At 39.8% G+C, this 14,168-nt stretch overlaps 1 protein-coding gene across 1 annotated transcript; it reads left to right on the top strand.

Annotated features, from left to right (window-relative positions):
- Window positions 1–8,328: 8,328 nt before the first annotated feature.
- On the top strand, window positions 8,329–10,180 carry LOC110903929 (UDP-glycosyltransferase 88A1-like). The gene has a single exon (XM_022149731.2). It carries the CDS (start codon window positions 8,483–8,485, stop codon window positions 9,872–9,874), a length of 1,392 nt encoding a protein of 463 aa, XP_022005423.1. The 5' UTR covers window positions 8,329–8,482; the 3' UTR covers window positions 9,875–10,180.
- The last annotated feature ends 3,988 nt before the right edge of the window (window positions 10,181–14,168 follow it).

Genomic DNA, 14,168 nt, shown 5'->3' with positions numbered 1-14,168 from the left:
ATAATGTTTAAGGTCGGGTTCATAATGTCATGGCTTAGACTAGGGTGTTGAAGGTCCGATTATAAAAGTTGTCTATGGACCCACTAAGTACAGTAGTAGTTGTTATTTTGTTGTTATTATTATTATTTATTGTTGTTTTTGTTGTTACTGTTTGGCTCGTTTAATTTTATCTATTTCGCTAGTTATTGTATCCTATATATTTAACTTAATATATGAAACAACAACTCAATTCTAAAGCATGTTACAAGAATACCGGATCAAGATAGTCTGGAAGACTAACAAACAACAATAATCAATAAACTTTTAAAGAATAATAATTTACATCGAGATAGTTGGTAAACGGGCTACAAGTTGCGTCGCTACCCCTTTTTGAATAGCAAAACTAAGCCTTTTAAAAACTACGTCCATAGATCTCGGGGTCATAACATTACTATGCATGCTTTAGATAAAGGTCATCCGGACCAAGAGTCATCTGGGGCATCACCATCCGAACCGACGGTCTCTAGACATTAGAGTCGTATGAAACAACTGTTGCGTGGACAACGAATCATACGAATCAAGAATGATTACGATTGGGGACCATTTGGACCAACAAAGATAATATTAATGCCTTAACGCTCTATATTTGTTGAAGGAACACTAAACCTAAGGGAGATACATAGAGTAGTATAATGTAGTGATAGTTAATCCTTACAAAGATTAGGGACGTTAAGATATATCTCAAACAGGATACAACCCTTTATCTTCTGCTATATATATAATATCACTCACACACGTTAATATTATATTTATGTTATTAACTTCTTTTTGTGCAGATGATAAACTATTTTACTAAATAAATTATAATATCATGAAGTAACTTCTATCTGTGGTAATATAAATTCTTTGAAAAACGAGTCATGTTTTTTGAACGAGTAAAATACACACCTTCTAATACTATTAGAGTAAAATGGACGGATGGTTTCTGTGGTTTTATAAAATAATATCTATAGTCCTTAACTTTTGGAAATTACACCGGTGGTCCCTGTGGTACGACAGTTTGTTACTCGGATAGTCCCTAAAGTGGATGGAGGTTAGTTTTCTCTGTTAAGTCCATCTGAAATTACTTATTTACCCCTCCCTATAAAAAAAAAAAAAAAACAATATAGATTATTAAAAGTGTGAACCCACCTTATTCACCTACAAAACCCACACCACCATCACATTCATCTGCAAACCCATATTGAAATATGGTTTCATATCATAGTTCGATGAAAAGGATATTGGAAGAATTCATATAAAATTCAATTTCACAAGTAAAAAGCAAGTTTCTTCTGATCACAGATCACTATAGAAAGAAACTAAATAGTGAAATTTCTGAAATCATATGCAATCTCTGGATTCACCTAAAAAACAAATCAAAATTTGTAGAGTAATATGGGTAGAACAAATCTTGAACTCCATGAAACAAATTGAGTAGTCGCCGGAAAATCCATGAAACCCAATTTTGTGGCATTAATTAGAAAATGACGAACCGGGTTTGTGGGTGTGAGATGTCGATGTGAATTTTTTAGCAGTAAAAATTAAAAGACGGCAATATAGTAGATGATGATATCCATCTGGGTTACAAATTCGTGTTGCCATCTCCATCGCAACACATCACCATACCACCCCGGTTTGAAATTGAATCAGAAACAAGCAACACGCGACTGAAATCGACGTTCATAAACCACCGTCAAAATCAACAATGTTGGGTTTTCAGTTACAAATTCGTTTCTGGTGGTGGTGATCTCATGGCGACAATAGTTTGTGGTGGTTTCTTGGCGTGGGTTTATATCGGAGTGGCAGTGGTGGCCGAAGTAGGTGGTGTGGCAGTGCTTTAGTGGGGAGGGTGGTGGTGGCCGAAGTAGGTGGTGTGGCCGTGCTTTTGATTTTATAGGTTGAAGAAAATGAAGGGTAATTTTGTCATTTCATATACACTTAACGGAGAAAACTAGCGCACATTCACTCCAGGGACTATCTGAGTAACAAACTGTCAAACCACAGGGAGCGCTGGTGTAATTTCCAAAAGTTGGGGACTATAGGTGTTATTTTGCAAAACCACAGGGACTATCCGTGCATTTTACTCAATATTATTATTAATTCTACAACCTTGTCCACTTAGTTTTGTTACAAGACTAATCACCTCGAGGCAAAAGTCTTGGAGCAATGCACGAGAGTACCTCGTCCGGTATAGATACGTCTTGTTGGTGATCTGACTTCATTTCTCTTCTGAAACTCACAAGCTACAAAACAAATAACACTATGAACCTCGTCGGAGGCAGAAGAGATTTCTTCCCATATTACACTCTGGTGTGAAAATAAGTATGTATGTTTGGAGAATAAGAAGGAACAAAGGATGTTAAGTCTACGAGTAGAGAGAAGAGAAAGTGATGCTTTTTACCTTACGTGATCAAGGGTGGTATTTGTAGTGTTGAATGCCTTACTAGACAAAGGCCTAGGGCCTCCAAAAAGTAGGGGCCTCAGATTTTTGTCATATATTACATGTGTATTTAGCCTAAATGAACAAACACACATGTAAAGACATAATGACCCGAACAAGTAAAATGTCTTGACATTGCTAACTGCAACCGACATGAATGGCAATTGGGGGAGAAATTATAGGTAATCGATCGCAACCGATCGTGCGATTTGCGATTGAGTAACCATAAAAAAACAATGTTGCGATTTGATATTCGCGATTTTACGACTTGATTTTGTGATTTGCTATTGCTTATTGATATTTTTTTAGGTTCAAGTCTTACAAGGGCCCCGTCTTTGTAATTCGCTTAGGGCCTCTAAAAACGTTGGGCCGGCTTGAGGTGCTATTCTTGGAAGCATAGGGTCAAGCTTCTTAGTATGGGCTTCCTTCTACAAAGCATCCCTTTGCTCTTAGTTCAAAGGGTTTTAGGCAATTTTAATGCACTTTTTCCGCTATAGTTGACATTGGACTTCAAATATTGTACGCCAATGCTTACCATTACGTCGTTGTTCATGGCCCAGGGTCTGACGATGTCATTTGTCGCCTTGTGTCTAGATGATATTCATTAACAACCAATAAAGTGCTTCTATCATTCCCTACACTCGTTATGCTCTCATGAATATTTCTAAGTTTTGAAGATGCATCATACTTCTTAGTCTATCACTAATCTTGACCCACAGCCTGGCATGTGTCGCGATATTATGTCCCAAGCCACAACGTTACAGTTGTGTCGCTATTTGGGCCTTTGTCAAGGTTATGTACAATTCTTGTTATATGTGATGATATTGAAGTGTCGCCCGGACCCTGCTGAAGCTTGTGTCGGAGCCTTATGTCACAGCTTGAGCTTTTGTCTCAACCGACGACGCTTAAGGGTTTCATGTCGTGGCCTAGCGATGTTTCGTCGTTTTGTTATGCCCCCAATGCTTTTTGTGTAACGAGTGGTGATGTTGTTAGATTTACAGAAGTATGATAAGGATTTGTACGAAGAAATGAATTGATATCTGTGTTCTTGATTTGAATTGGTGAATTCACCGAATGTACAGACGAATACATATATACATGAGGGTATTGTTAGGGTAACCGCTAATACTTAGGTTTTATGAATATAAATAATAATAATGCTATAAAACTATACTATATGACTAATATAATAAAACTTATTCTAGCTTAATATTATTCTCTAACACCCTCCCGTAAGCTAGAATGATGCAACGTTCATAAGATTCTTCATATGCACATAGTCTTTCTGCTGAAGAGCTTTGGTAAGTATGTCTGCAACCTGATGCTTAGTTGGACAAAACAGAACTTCTAATACATTGCTTTTTACTAAATCTCGGATAAAATGATATTTCACTCTTATGTTCTTGCTCTTTCCATGATATACTGGATCTTTGGCCAAACAGATTGTAGATTTATTGTCACAGAATACGGTGAGAGGATGGTCAACATTTTCCTGTAATTCCTTTAGAATTCCCTTGAGCCATAACGCTTGACATCCAGCCATGGAGAGTGCAATATACCCTGCTTCCGTTGATGATAAAGCCACTACCTTTTGTTTCTTTGATTGCCATGCTATAGCTCCTGAACCTAAATGAAAAAGATATCCAGAAGTGCTTTTGCTATCGTCTATACTTCCAGCGTAGTCGCTGTCGCTAAAACCAATTAAGGTTCCTTTGCTTCCTTTTGAGTAAATGAGCCCGTGATTTAAACTACCTTTTATATATCTTAAGATTCTCTTCCCAACTTCCCAGTGGTTCCGTTTTGGTTGCTCCATGAATTGACTTAGTTTGTTTACGGCAAACATGATGTCCGATCTTGTATTTGTTAGGTACATGAGACTTCCTATCATGCCTCTGTATAGATTTGAATCCATTTCTTCCTCAGGATCCTGTTTAGATAACCTTATGCCATATTCCATTGGTGTGGAGACTGCTTTACAATTTATCATCTTGAATTTATCAAGTAAACTTCTTGCATATTTTCGTTGTGAGAGTATAATATCACCACTTCTGTAAGTCACTTCCATACCAAGAAAATAATGTAGAAAGCCCATATCTGTCATTCAAACTCTCTCTTCATAGACTCCTTAAATTCCAGAATCATGCTTAAAGAGTTGCCGGCTATGATTAAATCGTCTACGTAGAGACATATTACAATGTTTACATCTTTATGAATCTTGATGAATAAGGTATGTTCATGTGCACATTTCTTAAAACCACATGATGTAAAATAACCTTCTATTCTACTGTACCATGCTCTTGGAGCCTGCTTCAATCCATACAATGCTTTCTTGAGCCTACATACTTTCTTTTCCTCTCCTTTTGCTACATACCCTTCTGGTTGTTCAGCAAATACTTGTTCTGTCAGCGTGCCATTAAGAAAAGCCGTCTTCACATCCATTTGGTGCAAATACCATCCATAGTGTGCAGCCAATGCCAAAATGAGTCTAACTGTGTCAAACCTAATGACTGGGGTAAAGACATCTTGATAATCGACTCCATGTTTTTGTTTGTAACCTTTCACTACTAGACGGGCTTTGTGTTTGCTTATGTTCCCATGTTCATCATATTTGGTCTTGTATATCCACTTCATGCCGATAGGAGTTTTACCTTTAGGTGGATCTACTAGTTCCCAGGTATCGTTCTTGATTATTGACTCCATTTCCATATCCATAGCCTCTTTCCATTTTGCCTCCTTACATGCTTCGTTGTAGGTGGAAGGGTCAGCATCTGTGAATAGAACAAAATGAGTTGAACTACCAACATTTGATTGATCTTTCCTGTACAAGTCTTTAACTTGAGTCTCCGTTAAAGCCTGTGATCTTTGATATACATCGGTGACACTTTTGGTTCTTATAACTTCATTTTCAGATGATGAAGATTCTGATCCATCATGACTGTTTAAGCTTTCCTCATTGCTGTCCTCACCATTTTGTTCAACACTTTGTTCGTTTGATTCTAAAACAGTAGAAATACTTTGACTACTCATGTTTATATCTTGATTACTTGAGGTTACTTCTACTGAAATCTCTTGATCATCTTCGACCACAGGTGGACTGTTGTCCTCATCATTTCGGATCTCTAGATATGACGGTGTCTCCTTTCTATTTTCGTTCATAATCTAGTGTTGGTCTTAATTGAATATTACATCCCTGCTTATGATCATTTTGTTTGATACTGGGTTGTATAATTTATATGCCTTACTATTCTCGCTGTATCCCATGAATATAGCCTTCTCTGTTTTGTCGTCTAGTTTGCCTCTTTGAATTTTTGGTACATGAACATATGCAACACAACCGAAGACCCTTAAATGTTCCACATTAGGTTTTCTTCCACTCCAGGCTTCCTGTGGCGTTATTTTTGGTGCACTCTTTGTAACTGCTCTATTCAATAAATATGTTGCACACGCAACTGCTTCAGCCGAGTATATATGTGTTAAGTTCTTCATTTTTAACATGCTCCTACCTAACTCCATGAGTGTTCGATTTTTCCTCTCGGCCACTCCATTTTGTTGTGGAGTGTAACTCGTGGTAAGTTGATGGTGTATGCCATTTTCCTTAAGAAATTTTTGAAACTCTTGACTACAGTATTCCCCTCCTCTGTCTGATCGAATGCTCTTTATTGTAAGATTTGCTTGATTTTCCACGTGAGTTTTAAAGAATTTAAAACGGTTTAATGCCTCTGACTTGAGCTTCAAGAAATAGATCCATGTCTTTCTGGTATAGTCATCTATGAAAGTGATGAAGTACCCGCAGCCTCCTATCGATTGGGTTCTCATGGGTCCACATATGTCTGTGTGAATAAGTTGGAGCGGTTTACTTGCATGCCATGATGCTTGTCTTGAGAATGGCTTTCTTGCGTGTTTGCCAAAGATGCAACCTTCACAAACATTTTGAGTTCTAACTAATCTCGGTAAGCCTTTCACAGTTTCATTTGCTCCCATATCACATAAGGTATCTAAGTTTAAGTGCCCATATTGTCTGTGCCATAATGTTGATGGATCAGTTGTCGTCACGTTGCATACTCGGGATATTACATCCTTGTTTAGGTTTAATGGAAACATTTTGTTTCCAGTCATTTTCACTGTTCCGATGTATGTCCCGGTGGAGTCTTTGATCATACATCCTTGATTGTTAAATTTTACTTCATATCCTTTCTGAACTAACTGTCCGACGCTTAATAAGTTGTGCTTTAGTCCTGCCACATAAAATACATTCGGAACTCGTTTTTCTTGACCTTTAACCTTGATGGTCACGTCTCCACAGCCCAGGACTTCGAGTCGTTTGTCATCTCCGGTTCTTACTTCTCTTCTCTCTGATTCATTTAGATTGATGAATAGATTCTTATCACCCGTCATGTGATTACTGCACCCACTATCCAGATACCAGCACTCGTTTTTAGTCACTTCCTCTACATTAAAGATCATAAACATGGTTTCTTCGCTTTCTTCCTCCGCATAATCTTTGTGCATTAATGCACTATTCACTTTCTCATCGTCATCTTTCTTATTACAGAATCTAGCCACATGCCCTAGTTTTTGGCAATTATAACATCGGATGGAATTATTGTATCTTCCTCGTCCTCTACCACGTCCTCTACTCGAATATTCTGTCCTAGATGATCTAGATCTTTCATAATTATTTCCTTGAATTTGAAATGCTTGTTCTATTGGCACATCATCATACTGTTTTAGTCGGAGTTCATGTGATTGTAGAATTCCCAATAATTCATCTGTAATCGTGTTTAAATCTTTGGATTCTTCTATGGCCACTACTACTGCTTCATATTTTCTTGTTAAACTTCGCAAAATCTTTTCTACAATACGCTGTTCCTCTATTTTCTCTTCATTTAACCTTAATTGATTTACTATTATGGTCGTTCGATTTACATAATCTTCTATCGATTCATTTTCTTTCATCCTTAACGAATCAAATTCACATCGTAGGGTTTGTAATTTTACCGTTTTGACTCTATTTTCACCCCTGTAGGCCTCGAAGAACATCCCATGCGTCTTTGGATTTCTGACACGTAGCGATCCGTTCGAAAACTGTTTCGTTCACCGCTTGAAAGATGATATGTAATGCCTTCTTATCCCTTTTAATCTTTTCTTTGTAACTGTTCTGATCATTTTCGGATGCATTCGGGGCAATTTCTGCATAACCTTCGTCCACTATTGACCATAAATCTTGTGATTCTAGTAACACCTTCATCTGAATATGCCAGTGATAATAGTTTTGTCCTAGGAGTTTCGGAATTTGAGTTTGAATTCCTCCATGTGTCGTCATCGGAAAAACAATCTAGGGATTTTAACTGCAGTGAAGTTTTTTCGGATGATATTCGCTCTAAGTTGTGGATCGGTGGCTCTGATACCACTTTGTTAGATTTACAGAAGTATGATAAGGATTTGTATGAAGAAATGAATTGATATCTGTGTTCTTGATTTGAATTGGTGAATTCACCGAATGTACAGACGAATACATATATACATGAGGGTATTGTTAGGGTAACCGCTAATACTTAGGTTTTATGAATATAAATAATAATAATGCTATAAAACTATACTATATGACTAATATAATAAAACTTATTCTAGCTTAATATTATTCTCTAACAGATGTTACCGAGTCATGGGGATCTTACCTCATCATCCACCATAACAAGTAGAAATGGCTTTAAATAGACCTTGATACCACTATGGTAAAGAACTTTTGGTGTCAGGTGTGTTTTTCTTTTTCTTTATTTATGTAAGGACGCTTAAGTTTAAATTCAACGCATGTGCGGAACTAGATATGGTTATAAAGTTGTTATTCCGTGATGGCTACAATACCTTAAATAAAAAGATGCGGACCCTGACCCATTTGGTTGCTTGTTGTTAAAAAAATTCGTGGCTTCTTGTGTTGTTCGCCGCCATTGTTGTTCTTTCCGAAACCTCACCTTATAACATCATTTAACTCAATTATTTCTCATTAAACAGTCTCAAAAAATGGCAACAATAGTTTTGTACCCATGTCCCGCTATGGGCCACCTCATCTCAATGGTCGAGCTCGGAAAACTCATCACCAAACACTACCCTTCCTTCTCTATCGTGGTCCTCACTCTCATCCCCTCCTTCAACACCGGCACCACCGCGGACTATGTCCGCCACATCTCCGCCACCTTCCCCACCATTACCTTCCACCACCTCCCTGATATCCCTATTGACCCACTACAATTCCCCTCTATGGAAGCCATCATCTTTGAGCTTATTCGACTTAGCAACCCAAACGTCGATCGAGCTCTTCAATCGATTTCTTTATCTTCTAACATCACCGCCTTCGTTATCGACCCTTTTTGCATGCCTGTGATCCCTGTGGCTGCGAATTTTAACCTGCCTGTTTACTACTTCTTTGCTTCAGGTGCATGTTGCCTTGCACAATTCCTTTACATGCCGACACTTGATAAAACTACCACTGAAAGTTTTAAAGATATGCATACACTCATCCATTCGCCCGGTCTGCCTCCGATACCATCTTCGGATATGATTGGCCCACTTCTTGATAGAACTACTATCCATTATTCGGCTTTTGTGGCAACATGCGACCTATTTCCGAAATCAGCTGGAATCATAATCAACACGTTTGAGTCGCTGGAGCCGAAAGCGATTAAAGCCATAAACGAGGGAGTTTGTGTCCCGGATGGGCCTACGCCACCTATCTACTGCGTGGGACCGTTGGTGGCGAGTGGTGGTGATGGTTTGGACGAGTGTTTGAATTGGCTGGATTTACAACCGAGTGGAAGTGTTGTGTATTTGTGTTTTGGGAGTTTGGGATTGTTTTCGAGCGAGCAGTTGAAGGAGATTGCCACGGGGCTGGAGATGAGTGGAGTTCGGTTTCTTTGGGTGGTTAGAAGCCCGCCGTCAAACAAAGAAGAAGACCGGTTTCTGCCACTGCCGGACCCGGACTTGGATGTACTTCTTCCAGAAGGTTTTTTGCAGCGTACTAGAGATAGAGGGCTCGTGGTGAAGAAATGGGCGCCGCAAGTGGCTGTTCTCAACCACAAGTCTGTGGGCGGGTTTGTGACACACTGCGGGTGGAACTCGGTTTTGGAAGCCATATGTGCTGGAGTTCCGATGGTGGGGTGGCCACTGTACGCAGAACAAAGGTTCAATAGGGTGGTGTTGAGGGATGAGATGAAGTTGGTGCTACCTATGGATGAGTCAGAAGGTGGGTTGGTGACCGCGATGGAGGTGGAGAAGCGGGTTAGAGAGTTGATGGATGGGGAGGAAGGTAAGGTTGTTAGGGAGGTGGCAAAGGCGAGAAAAGAGGAGGCCGCGATGGCAGTGAGTGATGGTGGGTCTTCTCGGGTGGCTTTGTCTAAGTTAGTTGCATCATGGTAGCCGTTAAATGTGGATTGATTGTACAACTTAGGTTAATCCTATATAGTACACTTGTCAAATTATGGAACTGCCATAAGAACTTGGTTATGTTTGTATAATTTGATTTTCTAGATGGTTTGGAGAATTGCTATGCGTGATGGAAATAATCAACGATCATATACCAAATTAAATTTATAGGTCAAAATGGTAAGTATGTGATAACTATGTTCAAAGTTAATTGTGTCATTGTAAAGTGGTTAGAGTGTCATTGTGTATTATGTAAACTTAATAACTTTATATATACGTACGGTTGTGTTGCTCTATTAAGTGATGCGGGAAGGCTATATAGTGATGGACATGTAAACACAAAACTTTAAATACCTAATCATTCAATATCAATTTTAGTTTTATAATTTTGTTATTCATCGTCGATATTCAAGTTTATAGGCAATAATTGGTATCAAAGTAATTTCAATTCAATCACAATCCTTGTTCTTAAAAATCACAGTCACTTGTTCCTGCCTCTCGATTTTTTGAATTAAGTGAAGCTGCCGATTTATGTGTCATTATTTTTTTTGAAAGGTATGTGTCATCATTTATACATATTTTTCTCGCATGACCATCCCCATTCTTTTGTTACTATTGAGGCATTATAATGAGGAGACACTATTAAAATCGTTTCTTTTAGGGTCATGGTATCTAGACACCCCCCAAAAACTAGTGTACATCCCTTAATATGAAGTGTATAGCCCAATACGCTTCTTATAGGGTTCAAAAGCAATAAATGCCACACCAATAGGAACCGTATAGGCCAATACGCTTCCCATTCGTACACTGACCCCGACACTCTCTGTCATGCAGGCATTTCAGACACAGAAAAGTACTGAAAAGTGAAAAGGACTAAAAAGTGAGGCCAATAGGAAGCGTATTGGACAATACGATTCCTTACAGTTACCAGGAAGTGTATTCAGCAATACGCTTCCTATAAAGCTTTGGTTGGTGAACGAATTAAATCAATGGGAAGTGTATTGGGCAATACGCTTCCCATATGATTTTGGTTGGTAGATGAATTAAATCAATAGGAAGCGTATTGGGCAATACACTTCCCATAGGGACCCAATAGGGAAGCGTATAGGGCAATACACTTCATATTGATACGATGAACCAATATGCTCTAACATGCAGGTAGTTCAGAACTGAAAATGTCTGAAAAGCGACCTCAATAGGAAGCGTATAGAGCAATACGATTCCCATAGGGACCCATCAGAAAGTGTATAGGGCATTACACTTCCCATAGGGTTTCGTTGGTGGACGAATTAATTCCATACGAAGTGTATTGGGCAATACAATTCCTATCGGACCAGAAATCCGTTATATATCCAAACTTTCGGGGATGAGTGTATTCTCGCAAAAACTAGGAAGCGTATTGGTCTATATAGCCGTAATTCAATTGATTCAACAACATTAAAAACATTTTCAGAATCAAAACACAACAAATATCTCAAGGGATGTACAATAGTTTTTGGGGCAATACGAGATATACAAAACCTACAGAGTGTGTGCATTCTACGAGATATACACAACTTAATAAGAAAGTTTAAAATCAGAATGTATGCGGGTCGAACTCCAATGCAGAGGAGCTGTATTGCCAATCGATCCACGAGTATATCGATCCACATGTATCGATCAACATGCTTTCGTATTGAGGGATGTATAATAGTTTTTGGAGCAATATCGATCCCCTGTCACCACCCACTGCTGTCATCTCCACCCATCGTCACTGTCGCCGCCACCACCCACCACTACAGCCACAACTTGCCGCTGTCGCCACCACCCACCGCTGCCGCCACCCACCAGTCGCCGCAACCCGCCACCGACTCCGTCGCCACCTCGACGGTCACCACTGTCGCCACCACTCCGCTACCAACCACCGCCGACATCCACCACCGCCTCCATTGCCACTCGTCGCCGCTACCACACACCACCACCACCGCCATTGCCACTCGCCGCTGCCACCACCCACCGCCGCCGCCCCACCACCTAGCTACCACCCCACCACCAACCACCACCGTCACCGCCACCCACCACCACCGTCGTTGCCACCCACTATTGCCTCAGGTGCCACCAAGAACCACTGACGGCCACCGCTGCCGCGCCCACCACCGCTACTCGTCGCCGCCACCACCCACCACCGCCACCTCTCACCAGCCACAATCACCGCCACCGACCACCACCACCACTCACCGCATATTTTATTCCCTTGTTTTTCTTGCTTACCAAACAATGCACGGTAATAATTTATTTCATTCTCATATGGTAACCAAACACGAAATGGAATGGTAATGATCCATTGCATTCCCTCGTTCATTCCATTACCCCATCCATTCTATTACCCCATACCAAACACACCCTAAATGCGACACCAATAGGAATCGTATAAGGCAACACGATTCCTATTGGTACGATGTACCACCTCGCTATGACATACACGCAGTTCATAACTTAAAAGATCTTAAAAGTGCCCCCAACAGGAAGTGTACAAGGCAATATGGTTCCGTTGTCAGTAAAGTATATGAAGCGTATAGGGCAATACGTTTCCCATGTCAGTAAAGTAAGTAAAGTATAGGAAGCGTATAGGACAATATGGTTGGTCTTGGATGGGAGGCGAGGTTTTACCGATTATTCCACTGCCATTCCTTCGGACGGGTAGAGGTCGGGTTTCTGCGTATTTGGGAGAGCCAAGAGGCTGGTGGCGGTTGAGTAGTCGACCTTGGCCACAGCGCCCGGTGTCACGGTGGTTGACACTCGTTCCTTTCCGTTCAAAAAAAAAAAAAGATGATAAGAGCCATATGCTGCTTTTGAAAAAAAATCTATAGGAAGTGTATAGGGCTATACGGTTCCTCTTCCCATAATCATTGCATGAAAAGTGTCTGAAAAGTTGTACTTTAAGTACACGTACAGGAAGCGTATAGATCAATACGCTTTGACCCAGAGGAACCGTATAGCCCAATACACTTCCTGTAGGGTTAGGGATGTGCAAATAAAAAGAGGGGATGTGTGGATACCGAGAGCCTTCTTTTATGTTTTTAATAAATGCAGGTTTTTAGACTTCTTGAACAAAATAAGTAAAAAAACGACAAAGAATGAAAGAAACCCAACAATCTGCCTGCCATGCATGGCCATGCACGACCTCTAACACGCCCATGCAATCCCAACTAGCTTTCAAAAGCAAGAAAAGAAAAAAAGAAAAAAAAAAGACAAAAAGCAAGTAAGTTGAAGAAAAGGCCTGATCGTGCACATCAACAAGCACGACCATGCTCCACTAAAGAAAAATGTAGAAAAGGCAAAAGAGACAGAGTAAAACAGCTAGAGATTCTGTTTGGGCACCTTTCCACCTACATGGTCGTGCTCCATACCAGCATACTCGTGCATGTACCAAGATTCCTGACAAAGTACCTAAGCTTTGACGATTCCGCTAGCAAAAAGTACAACGCACGATGTGCATGTACTTGTGCACGACTGTGCACACCCACTGCCTACAACTTATATAAATAACAACTTCAAGTTTACTTCCAAGTGTGCCATCTGGGAGGCCCCTAATGCCGGTCAAACCCTCTATAGGGATAGTTCTCCAATGTTCATCTCGAATCCATGTTAATAAAATGGCACTAGTAGTGTAGTTTATCTATTATGTATTTTCGAGGGTTGATTACCACTTTATAGACACTTTCTCTTAGGTTTTTTAAGAATTCCATGAGTCTGTACTCACCACGAGTCAAGTGTTGCCATCTTCAAATAGTTGTAATCATCTATTGTCCTCTCCCTCTTTGATTTGTTGAACCTTATTGATTTTAATACTTTTTTTTTTAGCTATTTAGTGTGTCTATTTCTTTGCTAGTTCATGATTTGTTTATTCTTTGTGATACCAAATCTAACTTCTAACTAACTAACTAACTAAGTGAACAAACATAACTTTTCTATTAGGAGTGCTTACGGCTTCTAGTACCCTATCAAATCTAATGGTATTGAACCAGATCCAGGTGACAGGTTTAGTATTTCAGAAGAACCTTTAGGCGGCTTCTAGTAAAGCACTAGTTCCATTTTCCATTTTCCATTTGGGCCAAATGTTAAGTTCAGTTAAGAAGGGGGTTGGGTAATATGCAAAGTAGCGTGATCCTAACCAGGATGACTTCTTTGTGTGTTTGGTAACATCACTAGTTCGTTTTGTTTGCCTCGATGGATCCTGACCACGACCATGAGTTTCGGTTGAGGATACAAACTATTTCTTGTTTTAAAAGGAAAAAAAAAAGAAAAT

Source organism: Helianthus annuus, chromosome 9, assembly GCF_002127325.2.
Source record: "Helianthus annuus cultivar XRQ/B chromosome 9, HanXRQr2.0-SUNRISE, whole genome shotgun sequence".
In the NCBI taxonomy this organism is placed as follows: domain Eukaryota; kingdom Viridiplantae; phylum Streptophyta; class Magnoliopsida; order Asterales; family Asteraceae; genus Helianthus; species Helianthus annuus.
The sequence above is the reverse complement of the archived record's forward strand: the minus strand, read 5'-3'. Positions and strand labels throughout refer to the sequence as shown.